Source organism: Colletotrichum tamarilloi (assembly GCF_030869305.1).
Source record: "Colletotrichum tamarilloi strain Tom-12 chromosome Unknown Scaffold_34.1, whole genome shotgun sequence".
NCBI classification, from domain to species: Eukaryota; Fungi; Ascomycota; class Sordariomycetes; order Glomerellales; family Glomerellaceae; genus Colletotrichum; species Colletotrichum tamarilloi.
The window spans coordinates 80,982-96,209 of record NW_026849417.1 but is presented as its reverse complement, the minus strand read 5'-3'; the positions used below and the strand labels follow the sequence as shown (position 1 = coordinate 96,209).

General features: G+C 50.0%; 6 protein-coding genes across 6 annotated transcripts; 2 read left to right on the top strand and 4 right to left on the bottom strand.

Moving 5' to 3' along the window:
* Positions 1–748: 748 nt before the first annotated feature.
* CTAM01_09040 (uncharacterized protein) lies at positions 749–1,639 on the top strand (the record flags this gene model as incomplete). Its single annotated transcript, XM_060525060.1, has 1 exon — positions 749–1,639. The coding sequence occupies one exon, from the start codon at positions 749–751 to the stop codon at positions 1,637–1,639; it is 891 nt and encodes a 296-aa protein (XP_060380242.1).
* Positions 1,640–2,108: 469 nt separating this feature from the next.
* On the bottom strand, positions 2,109–4,526 carry CTAM01_09039 (MFS transporter; the record flags this gene model as incomplete). Its single annotated transcript, XM_060525059.1, has 12 exons — positions 2,109–2,323; positions 2,388–2,502; positions 2,591–2,604; positions 2,675–2,854; positions 2,915–3,171; positions 3,410–3,516; positions 3,584–3,801; positions 3,862–3,906; positions 3,964–4,047; positions 4,120–4,181; positions 4,253–4,308; positions 4,368–4,526. 12 exons carry the CDS (start codon positions 4,524–4,526, stop codon positions 2,109–2,111), a joined length of 1,512 nt encoding a protein of 503 aa, XP_060380241.1.
* A 1,743-nt stretch (positions 4,527–6,269) lies between these two features.
* Positions 6,270–7,545, top strand: CTAM01_09038 (TfdA family Taurine catabolism dioxygenase TauD; the record flags this gene model as incomplete). The annotated part of the gene is made up of 4 exons (XM_060525058.1): positions 6,270–6,480; positions 6,542–6,886; positions 6,946–7,320; positions 7,379–7,545. 4 exons carry the CDS (start codon positions 6,270–6,272, stop codon positions 7,543–7,545), a joined length of 1,098 nt encoding a protein of 365 aa, XP_060380240.1.
* A 588-nt stretch (positions 7,546–8,133) lies between these two features.
* CTAM01_09037 (uncharacterized protein) lies at positions 8,134–8,634 on the bottom strand (the record flags this gene model as incomplete). The annotated part of the gene is made up of 1 exon (XM_060525057.1): positions 8,134–8,634. One exon carries the CDS (start codon positions 8,632–8,634, stop codon positions 8,134–8,136), a length of 501 nt encoding a protein of 166 aa, XP_060380239.1.
* A 1,777-nt stretch (positions 8,635–10,411) lies between these two features.
* On the bottom strand, positions 10,412–12,115 carry CTAM01_09036 (pantothenate transporter liz1; the record flags this gene model as incomplete). Its single annotated transcript, XM_060525056.1, has 6 exons — positions 10,412–10,637; positions 10,710–10,816; positions 10,881–11,066; positions 11,131–11,343; positions 11,420–11,698; positions 11,762–12,115. 6 exons carry the CDS (start codon positions 12,113–12,115, stop codon positions 10,412–10,414), a joined length of 1,365 nt encoding a protein of 454 aa, XP_060380238.1.
* A 1,150-nt stretch (positions 12,116–13,265) lies between these two features.
* Positions 13,266–14,858, bottom strand: CTAM01_09035 (peptidase family M28; the record flags this gene model as incomplete). The annotated part of the gene is made up of 3 exons (XM_060525055.1): positions 13,266–14,332; positions 14,390–14,697; positions 14,755–14,858. 3 exons carry the CDS (start codon positions 14,856–14,858, stop codon positions 13,266–13,268), a joined length of 1,479 nt encoding a protein of 492 aa, XP_060380237.1.
* Between the last annotated feature and the right edge of the window lie 370 nt (positions 14,859–15,228).

The following is a 15,228-nucleotide window of genomic DNA, read 5'->3' as shown; positions in this document are numbered from 1 at the left end:
ACCAACTGAAGAATCGCTACTTGCTTCAAAAATCAAGTATCAACACCAATTACAGTCACGTATACAGGACTAAATGTAGAATTTTATTTAGATGAAATTTGCCAACTATCTTTCATATCAACAAGTCAAGTGTATTTACAGGTCCTAGTCCTAAACTTTCACAACCTGATGAATTATGTTGCCGTGCGACGCTAGATTCTTTTGACACCAGTACTTTTGTCAATATGTGTTACCTAGTCTAGATCCGTGCGAATAAACGACGTGAAAACATCCCTTAGCTCTGCGCGGAATCTAGCAGCTGTTTGGTAAGGTGCGTCAAGCATAGTACAAGTTTTACTTTGAACTCACGGGGATACACTATCGATCTTCTCTCGTGTTGCTGTAGAAGTCCCCCCGACAGTCGCCGATCTTATATTTCGGGGCTGGGGAGTCTTCTGGCGTCGTTGATGGAGGCGGGCTGGGCAATACCGCATTGGTGAAAACGCCATCGCATGATTGGGCACAGCGGTCAGACTCTGGTCAGGAGGTCAATAAGTCCTGACCCTCAATCTCCCGAGCGGAAGTAATCGGGCCTCACCCGACTTCATTGAAGATTTGTCCAAATCGAGCTTATTTTCTCACTCATATAAAATGCGGCGGTTCTTTGAGGTATAATCAAGATGTTCACTTCAGACCCTGCGGTATCTTGTGTTCTTGACCAATTATCACGACAGACTTCGCTATAATACAGTCTTCATTCTTTCACATCATGCCCTATTTCAAGCGCAACGAGAACATCTCCATCTATTACCTCGATGAGGGCCCGCAAGATGCACAAGCTGTGCTTCTCATTCCCGGCATCACCTGCGACCTCCACGATTGGAACTGGCAGGTACCCTTCCTTCTCACGCATGGCTTCCGCGTGATTACTCCGGATCCCAGGGGACAGGGACGTTCATCCGCCCCGGCACCTACTCCGGACATCAATTCATACCCTGGGCCGGACGCTGACTCCGCCGTCATTGACTACTATCCGCAGTCCGCTGCCTTGGACTTCATCGCCCTTCTGCAGCACCTCGATGTCTCCTCTGTCATCGTCATTGCTCATTCTCTCGGCACGGCCGTGGCGTACCACTTCGCAACTGTGAGGCCGGATTTGACGCGGGCAATGGTAATACTTGACCCGCTTCACTCGATCCCAAGTGAAACAGTGAACAAGTATCTCACCGATCCTCTGCAAACTTTGCAGAACCTTGCCATGCTCTTTGGGCCCGCTCTATATCCGCCTACGGTCCCTGCTTGGCACTTGACCTGGATAGGCAGACGTCGTTTGGCCGGAGATATGAACGTCATCTTGGCTCAGTCATACGCATGCCAAGTTGACCCAGAAGCAATTGGGAGGCGAGAGGTCTCCGCGGCTCAACACGATGGCAAGATTAAGTGCCCACGGTTGACTATGGGAAACAGCGAATATTGGGTCACAACGGAAAGAAGCTATTTGTCTCCCAGTAGTGAGTTCGACGAGATACATCTCGTAGAGGGTATCGGTCATTGGTTTCACCAGCTCAAGAGTGAGGAGGTCAATGGGTATATCCAACGCTGGTTTGAAAAGATTGGGCTGATTCCAGTGAAGGGAGACAACGAAAATGTTGAGGCCTAGCATGGGCGGCTTTGATATCCATTGTATTATTAAATGTCCGTCAGAAACAACTCTACTTGACCAAGACAGCGCAACATCCCATCGACTGTTGAATGACGTCGATACATAAGTACGTATCGTTACTGAGAGGTAAAACTAACCCTTTGTTGTTCCTCAATACTCCAAGATATTCCCACCACTCCCTCCCAACGCACCCAACCGAATTACTTCGTTGTTAGAGAAAACTGGAAATGTATGTACCAACGTCATCCAGCCCAGCAGTTATGGGATGTCCCCTTCTTTGGTTACCTGCTACGCGTGGTCACCAATGGCGTATCTGTAAGCGTGTCGTATGTGATATTTCCCGTTCGTCTAAGTATTCTAGTATATATGCGAGATTCATCAAGAGCGGTTATGCCACTTTGTTTCAAGTCATCTTCAACAAAAGGATCGTGAGAAGATCTACAGAACATATGCGAACATGGTATTCTCAATGGCTGAAACGGAAATCCAATCGCTTATTGCCTTCGTCCTTTGTTGTTTCCAAGTATGCAAGTCTCTGTTCTTCCGACATACCTTCCCAGATCCGGTCACGTCTCTTGTTCCGGTACACATAGTAAGCCTTCACCAATGGGTAAAGAACCAAGTTCATGCAAACAATACCGAGAAGAGACCTATTGCCGCGTTTGTACAGTGGCGCATCGTCTATTTGTAGAGTTAGTAAGTATTTCGACTTCGTGCGTGTGCCATATCCAACTGAGAGGCTTACCAGATCGGTAAATGTTGGAAGAAATAATTCCATCCGTCTGTACAAACATGTTGTAACAAGCAGCTGAGACGGTTCTTGACCGAACTGTGTTGGAGTTGCGACTGTTCCATCCGACCTAAATTGGAGTTAGCAATTGCACAGCGATTGAAGCCGATAACAAATCAAATCATTGCGTTTTGTCAGCCGGTATTTGTTGAGCTTACTTGAATAGGGTGAGCTGAAATCCAGTTAGTTTCAATAATTTGACACAATAAATTTGAATGCACGTATGATGTAAAGCAACTTACGATTCGGATACATCAGAAGCAACGTGATGACGGAGTAAAGAACCCATCTGTTGACCCCGGATGTGTCGACTACATTGAGGTAGATCAAAAATGGGAGTGCCCATACCTGACCAGACATCGAGACAAAGGTGAGTTCGCCGATGACTTCGCCCAGGTATGTGATTGCCAGCATCGTGACCACTATCGCACGTGTCAGTCTCACAGATGCAGTGGTTTTGAAGATATGTAATGTGTCCTTACTGTGACCAACGGTCCACGGAATAGCGAGGAGATTCGCTTGAAAGGTGTCGAAGCCGAGGTTCTTTAACGTCAGGGTGAGGTACTGTGACGGGGATGTCATGGGAATCTGGAAAGTGAGGCCCAGGATGTACAAGGGCCAGAGATCGTAATCTTTGAGGCTGTCCCAGAGCAACCTTGGCGTGATTGGCTCGCGGTTGTGCATGCTGCTCTTGCTTGGGTCTTCGCGCAGAACTCTGTTGACAAGGATAACTTCCTCTCTGTGTCTTTCGTTAGTTCGTTCTCTGGAAGCACACCGTGCCAGAAAGCACTAGTCAAACTCGCCTTTCAGAGAACCAACCCTTCTTCCCGCGAAACCAACTTGCAGTCTGACAAGGGCCAGCTGGCATCAAAAGGAAGCCGAAGATACCAATGACCAGTGTCAACAGCCCTTCAATGAGGAATAACCATCTCCATCCAGAATGTCCTTGAACGCCACGCATGTGGAGCAATCCATACGCAAAGATCGCAGAAAGAATATCCGCGATACTCATGGCGGTCCAAAAGAAGCCAAGTCTCAGCGATAGCTCGTGATGCTTGTAGAAGTACGACAAATAGAGGACGATCTAGTCATTGGATGTTAGTTGGGAAGACTTCATGGGAAGTCAGTTGGAATAGGTAGAGACAGCTTACATCGGGGATGAATCCCCCCTGAAGCAGACCCAGCAATGCACGGCAGGCAAGGAATGAGTCTCTTCCGTTGAGCCAGAACTGACAACTTGCTACGATACTCCAAAGGATCATCTGTGCAGGGATCCAGCGATCGGGGCCAACCCATTTGGAAACAAGCTGAGATGGCAACTCTGCGCAAAGAAACGCAAGCTTGAAAACGGTGTTTCCGAGGTTAAAGTCTGTGAGCTTCGTCAGTGATTATCCGTTTGCGACACCAATACTTGTAGTTTACGACGTACCATTGGTGCTCATCTTCAGATCACCCAGCATATTGTCCGTGTTTGCTATGATAGCCACGTGTTAGACCTGCAATTGCGGATGTTGAGATGAATCGAGCGCACCTTGGCTGATATTTGCTCGATCCAGTTCAAGCGCCATGAACATGATACATGCCCATATCATAATACGTATATCGATCTTTCGAACTTTTCTCAGAGTTAATAAAGCACAAGCGCACCGCAAATAAGGTAGTTGGGAGAAAGGGTAACTTTACTCACCCAAAGCATATTCCTCGGCCCATGTCCATCGAGCAAGAGGGTCAAAGCGATGGTAGTTCTCCCTGTACGATATTGAACGGATTAGAAACGATCCAGTTCTGCGATATGTATTTCGGGCATTCTCAAGACTTACCAGTCTTCTCGTGGATGATATTTTTCGGCTGAATCTGGGTCGTCAAAAACACTCGGCTTTATGGTAGAGTTAGCGGTTTCTCAAAACGTGCATTTAAACCCAGGGTTCTGCATACCTGAGTAGCGACGGCGAAAGGGTCGAAATCTTTGTTTCGCTGGAACCAAAACCGTTTCTCCTCAATGGGAGCCCCGAGAGCCGGGATGCCTTCAAGAGATACGGCAGATTGGTCTGCCTCCCCCTTTTGGAAGGCGTTCTTTGCCAGAACGGTCGCCATGATTACTGACGATGATGTCGTCCTTCCGACTTGGTGTTGAGGCTGAGTGATGAGTGCCGGATATGATGTCTCCTCGGAGCTTCACCTCAATGCTATATAAAGCACTGTAACGAAGGAAAGACGGGTCGGCGGATCTCGTCAGAAATTTCGGGATCGTGGATCTCATCCGCCACCGGGACTTCACGTTCATGCTGGACTAGGTATGCTGCGATGGCGAATGCGATCCACAGTATCACGTTGTTGCAAGGGAGACAGGCGCAGGCGTCTTCTGCGGCTGTAGGGGTCTGGATCTCGGGTCCATCTTATCCATATGGCAATGCCCAAATACTTCCCAAGGGACTCGCGAGAGAGATTATCCTTGTTCTCGGGTTTCTAAAGGGTGTGTGGCTTGTCGGGGGGGGGGGGGGGGAAATAGACTTCCATATGCGGGAGAGCAGCGAATGAAGTAAGCCATGCCCGAACGGACGATCGGGAATGTCTCGACATCAACGTGGTTGACCTACAACTACCAGTATTCAACGGGACGAAAAGGAAGCCCACTATTTTCGGTGAGTGAGTCTCAAATTTGCCATCATTTCCATAGATATTGCCGTAGAAGTAACGGTGGAAATGCCTGTCTACATCAGCTCATTTCACCTCTCTGTTGTCCTCACCCTTGGGCAAACTCCATGTATGTACTCCCACTCGCAGGGAATCCTACAAGTTTCTGCAAATATCTGAAAGCGTATCACCCAGCGCGGGCGTCGGACGACAGGTTACCCTTTCAGTCTGAGCTCGCCTGCATCCTTGTCTGAGATGGGGTGGAGTGGGGGTAGCCATCCGAGGTCGCTGTGCAGAGTATCAACTCTCTCGGTCTGGATTCTTCAGCTCACTGAAGAATAAGAACCGATGAACAAAAGCAAGCGCCGCTATCGCAAATCTTACGGCTGTTCAATGATCATTCAGAGGTCCCTTCGAGTCTGGGTTGGGCTGCGTTCTGCGAGCTCGCCATAAGCCAGGGATCTGACGCAAGACACCACTGCAGACCCTTATCAATGCAGTCAGGTTCAGACCCAACTGCGCAAAATAACATCCAAAACCACATCAAATACTATCATCTATACATTAATCATTCTGATGGAATATCTGCTAATTCTTGTGAATATGAATATCGTCACTTATTGGAGTGCGGGCTGACAAAGCACCTACGCGGGCTTGCATCAGCTTGCCCCCACGGAAACCACCAGCCACCAGCAGTTCAAACTAATGCATATGCTAGATATTCTGAAGTAGAAAGTTCTGCTTCTAATCGAAGAGCTGAAGGTTGTTCATGAAAGGGTTGTTCAAGAGGTGAAATAGGCGAGCAATCATTGGCCAATCCGGTGGGACGAAACCTTGATCACATCATTCTTGCCGGATCCACGCCATTGTGTAAAGGGGGTGATCAATCACGAAATGGGTTCGCTGTCTTTCACCATCCCAAAGCGCCTCTTGACTTACGACCTGTACATAGAATGCGGGGAATACCCGAGCAATTGACTCTCACCGGATGTCGCTTTATCGGGAGTTCAAAGTCGTAACCGCCGACAGGATGTCGCGATAGCTTGCACCTCACCACTCCGCATCATGAGCGAGCCGGTCGACTTATAAAATGGCATTATTTACGCCCGTTGGGAGGAGAAGAAAAAGCAAATTAAGAAACAAAACGATCGATCGCATATACCCTCTGAATACAAAATCTGAAGCATTCCGTCAGCTGAAATCATGGCTCCTACAGCAATTGACACCGAGGTACCTCTTCATACCAGCACCAAGACCTCACTTCCGACCCCACTTAAGTCATCGAACTCATTGGAACAATATGAGTCCTTTGATGTAACCCCGAACATTGGTCGCGAGTTCCCAAAGGCAAACCTGGTTGACTGGCTCAATGCCCCCAACGCCGACGAGTTGATTAGAGATCTTGCCATCACAAGTAAGTCGCTGCAGTCAGCAATCAGTGTGAAGCGGCGAATGTAACTGACTGTGTGGTCCAGTCTCGCAACGTGGTGTCGTCTTCTTCCGTGCTCAGGACAACCTGACCAATGATCTGCAAAAGCAACTAATCCTCCGATTGGGAGAGCTCACCGGCCGACCATCCGACTCCGGACTCCACATCCACCCGGTCCTTAACTCGGAGCGGGAACTGGGTGGGGCTGACCCGGAGATCAGCACTATCAGCTCTGTGCAGCACAAGAAGATCTACCGCAAGCCTCTGGAAGGTGAAGAGCTTAGCCCAAAGAAGCAGTCGACTGCACAATGGCACAGTGATATTGCGTTTGAACCTGTCCCGGCCGACTACTCATCTTTGCGCCTCGTTGAGCTCCCCAAGACTGGCGGCGGTAAGTAGAGCACGCATGATAGGTCTCGAAGTCACCGAATTGAAGCTAAAACAGCACAGATACTCTTTGGGCATCCGGATATGAGATTTATGACCGCCTCAGCACTCCATACCAGAAGTTCTTGGAGAGCCTCACGGTCACTTTTGAACAGCCCGGCTTTGCAGCCGCTGCCGAGCGTGGCGGCTTCAAGCTTTATGATAAGCCGCGCGGCAACCCGAAGAACATTGGCAGTATTCTCAAAGCTGTCCATCCCGTTGTACGAACGAACCCTGTCTCGGGTTGGAAGAGTGTCTTCCCTGTTGGCGGCCACGTGAAGCACATCAACGGCGTGACGGCGGAGGAGAGCAAGCACCTGTTGGATTGGTTCCTGGATATCTTGCAAAAGAACCATGATATACAAGTCCGTCTCAAGTGGCAAAATGCTAATGACATCGGTAAGTTGCTTAATCTGTGACTATGGATGGATGTGCAAGTAACTAAAGAGAATTGCAGCCATTTGGGACAACAGAAGCACATTCCACACAGCAACCTTCGATTATGATGAACAAGGAGAAAGATTTGGAAACCGGGCGGTCGGAATTGGTGAAGCGCCTTACCAGGACCCCAACAGTAAGGGACGTCGTGAGGCATTGGGACTCTCCTATGTGACCGGACCTTGAACATGAGCTACAAAACTGTCAAGTACTTATGATATCTTGGACCTGAATATGATGATTAAAGCAAACATAGGTGAAGCTAGTTGTCCGAGACATCGTTGGATAGACAGGGTGGAATGCACAGTCCTGCGACTCCTCAAGAATACCCCTACTACAATTCTCCGGGGGGTCCTAGAAAAAGGTCTAGTCTGTAAGCCTTCAAAGCGTTCCCTCATACGCGTGTGCTCGTGACTCAGCGGTTAACGTTAGTCTGCGTGAGTTAGTCAACGAATCCTTACGACAGGTTCGGCAGAAGCACCGACCTTGACTGCCGATGAGACGAGCTACTTGCATCAATTTCATGTATTATGCATGAAAAGCTGACGTCACTCGTCTTCAACTTGTCGCATTAGCGCATACGATTAGACCCTGAATGTCCAGCATAGCAGAGCGCAGGTCTTTTTAATTTTATTCGCGGGAAGTAGTCCTACAAATTCGTTCTTAGATGTAGAATTTGCATGCCCTGAAGGTGGAATTACATACTAATCTTGTACAGCAAGTATGCCTAGCGGCATCGCCCCATAGGCTTCATAGTACCCGGTCCAAGTCTCTCTAAAGCTGCTTCTCGTTCTCCTTGCCCTTTGCCTCCTTCGGTGTGCTGATACCAATACCCAGGACAATCAGGATCCGAACCAAGACCATCGGCGCCGTCGTGAAGAAAGCAACGTAGTCCTCGACAGTCCACGTGGATCTGTCCAGCCAAATCTCCCAGCCCCCGACGGCTTGCGCAGTACCGTGGCAGAAAGCAGCGTCGCTCAGAAGCATACCCGCACAGAGAACGCGCCAGAGAGTGAGGTCGTCGAATACCCGCATGACTACGCCCTCGGTGAACGCGAAATGTAGCCAGCCGCCGCCAAGCTGCGTGTAGATGAATTGCGTGTTGGGTTCGTATGCGAAGGCGTTACGCGTCATTCCGGCGAGGTATTGATTCGGTGTGTGAAGAACCATGACGGCGCCGAGCAGCGCGAAGACTGGCTCGAGGGTCATAATGATGAGTCGGTAGATGCCTGGGACTGCGGCGGAGCCCTTGATTGTGATCCGTTGAGAGGCCATGGTGTTCCAGTCGTCAGATGCAGTCCGCGAGAAGAGAGTCCCGTGATTCTTCAATGGATGGGGTGATAGTATTTTCCCGTCTGAGAATTTCGCGTCGCAATGGCAATTTGATGTGTCGTGCAGGGCAGCAAATGCAAGTTTGGGGTGAGAATTGACCGAAAATGCGATGAAAGACGCAGCTTTAGCACTACTAGATTGCATCAAAGAAATACGTGCCGGTCACTAGCTTTATCAACCACTGATTGTCGAAGCTTATCCCAGCTCAATGAAACACGTACTCGGATGCGCCGGCTGCGGGGTGACTAGATTCCGAGACGAGCAGTGCCATTGACCCTAGCTTGTACGAAGCTGCTGAAGGGCACGCACGGCCAATGTTCAGTGAACTATGGAGTACATAGTGCAATTTGAGCATGAGTGCAGAGGCCAACAGTTGGTTGCTTGCTACGGCTAGGACTGCTTGATGATCCTGACTTCTTACTTGTGCTTCGTGATACAAGGCGGGACGCGGTCTTCTGCTGCGAGAGGTCCAAGGCCTGACCGATTGTATCATCCCGAAGTGAGACGGCTTGCTTACGGCAGAAGCCTTACAATAGTGAACATGTAACGGGTCGGAAGTTCCTCCGACTTCTTTGAACTAAATTGTGTCCATGGCCTGTGCGGTTTAAAGTTTGAATTCGCTTGGGACTTCAAATCTCGAAGATGAGCGAACAACTAGCCAGTTGAGTAACCGTACGGTGTCTCTCTCATCATACTTGCGCACCTACAAGCTCATCATCTCTTTCAGTTTATGGCAGAGTCAAAATGTAGCAACGCTGGCCTTTTTGATTTATCAAAAAGTCAAACATCACCAGAGAGGCTATGGAGGCAACAGGCTGTGTCTCAGTTGCATGTGGATCCATCATGAAAGTTTCGGCTCCCACTTGAACCATTTCTACCGAAATGATCTGGCTGAAAGCGAGAATTATGATGGCTGGTTGCGAAAGGCCTGTGCGAACCAGTTGTCTCTACGTATTATTATTGGAAAAGAAAAATGGAGGGGGAAAACTTGGAAAGTGCTGGAGAGCCCACGACACTCAAGAATTTCGAGAAAGAGGAATGCTGGAACCTTCCGCTCGCTATCCTGTATGGATAACGTGAGAATCAATCGTGCTCTGACCACAAAAAAGGGGCTCATCGATCCACAGTCTGATTCAGGTCTGGGACTTCAACACCGACTGACTGGCCTGAGACTTGGTGTGGGTAAGGGGTGTGAGACCATCAAGAGCTTGATGCGCATGGCTTGTGCATGCACAGAGAGACAATGATATGGCTTGAGCATTTGTGAGGGAGGCGTCGGGCATTCCCTATAAAATTAGCACTCTACACATATGGAAATCCTGTGCAGTCTTTCGTAGATAGCTGGTGAATGAATTGCAGCTTATGAAGACGATCCTTGGTCGCGACTATCGTCTAGACTAGAAGCATCTCTCATACTACTGGCGATGATTCAGGGTATTAACCACCGTACTGGATGACCGTATTGACGCTCTACTTCTTGTCGGTTTTGTCAATTTCCCCAATGCTTTCATTTCCTTCAGGATGGAATTCCACTTGTCCAGATTCCAAAGTTGTCTCTCCATCCTGAGATCCTCGTTTCTGTTCTCGGAAGACTAGAAGGCGGATACCAACCACTGCAATGATTGCGGCGATTATGAAACCAAACGTTGCAGGAAACCCGTATCCTGAACGCCAAAAAGTCATTAGTAGTCGTTCGTGCATAGAGCTCAAGGATGGCCAATCAAGAACGTGCTCCTGCAAGTTGTAACTGATACTTGATGCTCGCGACTGTTGATAGAGACAAAGTAAACGTCTTCGAGAACTCACTAAAGGTTGGAGCCATGGTTTGCGGGAAAATGACAAGGGGAAGCCATGCGTCGACGGCATATTGCATTCCATTCATACTACTGATGACCAAAGCGCGCTCCTCATTGTCGCCGGCACATATCTCATTCGCCCAAGTGTAGCTGAAAAATTGCTTGTCAGCCAGAAATCGGTCTGAGATGTAATATTGCATGATGTCCAGGGCAAAGACTTACAAAACCGCCGTCATGAGATGCACACTGCTCGTCAGGAAAGCAAACAACTTCAGCTGCACGCTTTGCGGCCAAAAAGCCAAGATGCCGTTTGGGATCAAGGCCAGCACCTACGAGGATGTCAGACTCAATCATGCTGCAGAGAAGTTCTTGATCTTTGGGATCGTGGCGTACCAATGGGCAGATGATCAATGCAAAGCGGCTTCCCGTGTAGTCCGACAGGAACCCCCAGAGAATGATACAGAAAGCACTGATGAGCTTTGAGCCGGTTGGGATGACGTTCCTGTCTACAACCGAAAATTTCTCTGCCTTGAGCCAGATGGCGAAATATCCACCCGATTGGCAAGATTCACCGTAGAGCTGATGGTAAGTTAGGTCTCTGTAATACACATGATGCCGCGTTTGAATAGGAGTGGCTTCTTACGACGTAGCCCAAGACAAAAGCGTACCACCTCCACTTCAAAAGGACTCTTTTGAAAGTAGCCAAGGTGACTCCTGCAGGTGCCGCTTTACCAGCCTTCGTTACTCGATCAATGGCTAGCTCGCATTCTTTGGCGGTCAGAAACTTCGACTTGGTCGTGTACGGTGTGTCCGGTAAGACGAATAGGGTCGCAACGCCGACGGGAATCGTCATGCACTGCCACATAAGATTAGCAACTTTGTCCAATTCTTGTCCAATGCCGACTTGAAGAGGCAACTTGAAGTAATCTCACCCCGCAGACGATGTACAACCATCGCCACCCTGCGTGGCCATGAGCACCGTCTAGGCTCTTGTACACTGCTGCTTGCAGGTATCCACCAAAAGCCGATCCTAGAGGAGCGGTCATATGAAATATGGCGACTCTCTTTGCAAGCTCAGTCTTGGTGTACCAACTTCCAAGTACATAAAGTAAGACAGGAAAGAAAGAGCTTTCAAAGAATCCGACAAGGAAGCGAAATGCGTAGAGCTGGCCAACGTTCTGCGTCCCTGCCTGGGCAAATGTAAAGATACCCTGAAGAACGATAGTGTCAGCATGCATGCGTGCTTGAGATCTCCCAAGAGGGGCAAGACATACCCATCCGACTTCCATTGCGGCCAACCAGATGCTCGGCCTAATCTTCTGAACAATTAAAGTACTTGGAATTTGCATCACAGCATAGGCGCAGGTGTAAACCATTTGGGCATACGTATACTCATTGGCAAACATCTTGAGGTCCTCCTGCATTCCTGAGACGTAGGCGTTTGCGAGGTTTCCCTGGTCGAGATACTTCATGAAGAAGCCTAAGCATCCTATGGTCAAGATTGACCAATCCAACTTGCGAAGCAATACACGCTCCTCATGACTCTTCAGGTGCGTATCCGTGTCCCAGATGAAAGAGCGAAATGACCGCGAGGGCGCATTTGAAGGCTGAGGGGATGATTCTGCCATCGTGGACGTTCGGAAATAACGCCTTGAGTAAAGTCGAAGTTGAAGGTTGCAGATCAAAATCAACAGCCGCAGAACTCAGCAGGACGCAACTGCCTTTAGTATGTGCTCCTCACCCTCCACTGATGTGCCAACTGAAGGATATCTCTGCACGTAAATATGCAGACATGCACTGATAGCACGGAATGGCCACTAATAATGATCAACACGGACATGCAAGCCAAAAGTAGAAAAGTCCAAGTGCCGCGGCTCGGGCGACAGATTGATGCTCCCGTCTCATTGAGAACATCTTGCAGAGCAAACCGGCGTCGTACTGGAGCCATCGGGGTCATTCCGACGAGTTTGGCCAATAGTAGTTGAGATGGGATCGCGGGGGATGATAAGGCGACAGAGGCAGGGGGCGATGACGAGCTCAGCCAACCACCCGGACGCTTTCCGGGGAATAAGAATCTCGGAGGGTTTCTACCGCCGGAATCAAAACAGAGAAGCACTAATATACTGGGCTGATTGAGTGGTTCTTCACGCGGTCTTCTATTCCTGCACGTCAGGAAGACTTCATGGTTATGTTGAGGCCGGGCGGAGGACATCGCTGAATCTGAAAGATCAATCTACCAACGAAGATGGCCAAGAGACATTTGTGCTCGACTACATTGATTCTTCGCCGGTTTGGAAATAATTCCTGATTTCATCCTCAAATGGCACAGGTTAGTGAGTGTCTATTGCACGGTGAAGAGAACAACAGAAATTTAATAGAAACCTACTGGGGACTCTGTTCGTTGCGAAAGCTATGGCTACCTATGGAGGGTGAACAATGGTTTACCTAACCTCCCATCGTCGGTGGAGTAGGTAGATCTCCTCTTTTTAGACACCAAGTGGGTGGTCGAGGAACCACCAATGGACCAGGGTCTTTTAGCTACTTAGAAGTTAGAGTATCGAGATGTTGGACCAGAAATTTCCGAGTGTCTCACCACGCGTCTGAGCGTCGGAAATGGCGACTTGGTGTTTAGAATACCTAGTTGCTCACCACGAGGCACAAGGCGTTTCAATAACTCTGTATAGGTAGACGTTGTTTGAACCACTCAATCAAGCCTTTTTGGACGTTATCATGATGACATTAATATTATGTAGCTATACTACTTGCTATTTGGCTCGCTCAGTAAACGTTGTGCTCGCCGTGGGAGCAGCTCTTAGCATGCTCAGCCTGCTCAGAAGCCAATGCCCACTTCTGGAACTCGCGGCGAATAGCATCACGGCTGCGACGAGCAGGAGTGGTGGTAGCACGGCGAGGCAGACCAGCGGGGAGTTCGTTGGCGAAGTCAGCGGCAACACGGGCAGCGGCCTTGGCGTTGATGGTGAGAGCGTCCCAGTTAATATTGTCGAGGGTATCGCAGGCCAAGTGGTAGCATGGGTCGGTGGGGGCGCCGGCACCGGTGAAGATTCCGGAAGAGGGGATACCGAGCTGGAGGAAGCCGACGTAGTCAGAGCTGGAGCCGAAGCCACCGAAGGCAGCGGGCTTGCCCTGGGCCGCGATGTAGTCGTGAATAGGCTGGGCGCCGAACTTGTCACCCTCGTTGTCTCCGAGGTAGACGTTGTAGACGGGGTTGATGGAACCGATCATATCGTAGTTCCAGTAGAAGCGGATAGCATCGGCCTCGGCCTCAGAAAGCTGGGCAGTGTAGTAGAGAGATCCGACGAGACCGGACTCCTCGGCACCCCACCAGATGAAGCGAACCTTGTTCTTGAAGCCGCTGTACTTCTTGAAGGATCCAGCAATCTCGAGAAGAGCAGTGGTACCGCTGCCGTCATCGTTGACACCGGGTCCGGCCTGAACAGAGTCCAGGTGAGCACCAAGAACAATCACGTTGTTGGGGTCACCCTCCTTGGTCTCTGAGATGATGTTCCAGGTCTCGCGCTCATCCCAAATGGCATCGACGAGAAGATTGACCTCGAGAGTCTCGCCAGCAGCCAGACGCGCCTTCCACGCAGTAGCATCCTCAAGGGGAATGAGACCCACGGGCACCAGCAGACCCAGGTTCTCAGCGCTGAGGGTGGCAGAGCCAATGTCCTTGCCCGGGGTCTGGTTGTACAGAATAACACCGACAGCACCGGCAGCCTTAGCGAGCTTGAGCTTATCAGCAATGGCGCAAACACCACGCTTCACAAGAGCAAGCTTGCCAGTGGCATCAATGCCAGCCCACTGGTCAGCGAAGCAGCCAGAGCCTATGTGTGGTTCAATCAGTTATTGTCGCAATGACTCAGTTGATAGATTCCTCCTACCTCTGGTGTCATCGACGGGAGTGTCAATGAGAGGGGCCGTGTCACCGCCGGGGAGAGTTGTCGGGTGGTTGTATTGAAGAGCGACGACGTAGACATCTTCACCGTCCGGGCCGGTAACACTGATCTCCCGCGTTTGGGAGAAGGTGTGGTTGAAGTATTGGACCTTGGTGTCGAGCTGCTTGTAGAAGCGGCCCTGTACACGCTCGAGGATGTAGTCAGAGGAGGCCTTGTAACCAGGCAGACCGAAGGCTCGGTTGCCGCCGTTATCGCGGGCAATCTTATTCAAGTTCCAGAGGTTGCGCTCGAGCCTGGCGATATCACGTTAGTCATCTGCATAGACTCCAATTGAGGTACGGAAGACTCACTCCTCGGTCTTGATGTCAGCCTCTGCCTTATCTGCTGTGAGGGGATCGGTTGCGAAAGATCGTAGCGCAAACAGCGCAGCGGCGAGGGCGGTGGCGGTCTTCATCGCGTATGGAAGCTATTCTCAACCGCTAATTGAGGCACGAGATGATTGTCAATAGCTTCTGGAGAATCTTAACGAATGGACTAATCAACAGAGTAGACAAGCCGTATACGCCAGCGGCATGGCGGGGACTTTTATATGCCCCGTGTCTACGCCTCCTCGGCGCGCCAAGAGCCTGGATACGGCGAAAACAAAATTGCGCGATAAGACGACATGCAGTGACACAGCATCGTGGGCAGCGGGGGAGTTTGCGAGCTCGGTTCGTGCTGGCGCATAGCAGTAGACCTACGCAGGGGGGGAGACGTTTGCCGTGTTTACGGTTGGCTCGCCGCAGGAACCTAGGCGTGGCAGGGTTGGATAGCTTCGCAACGTC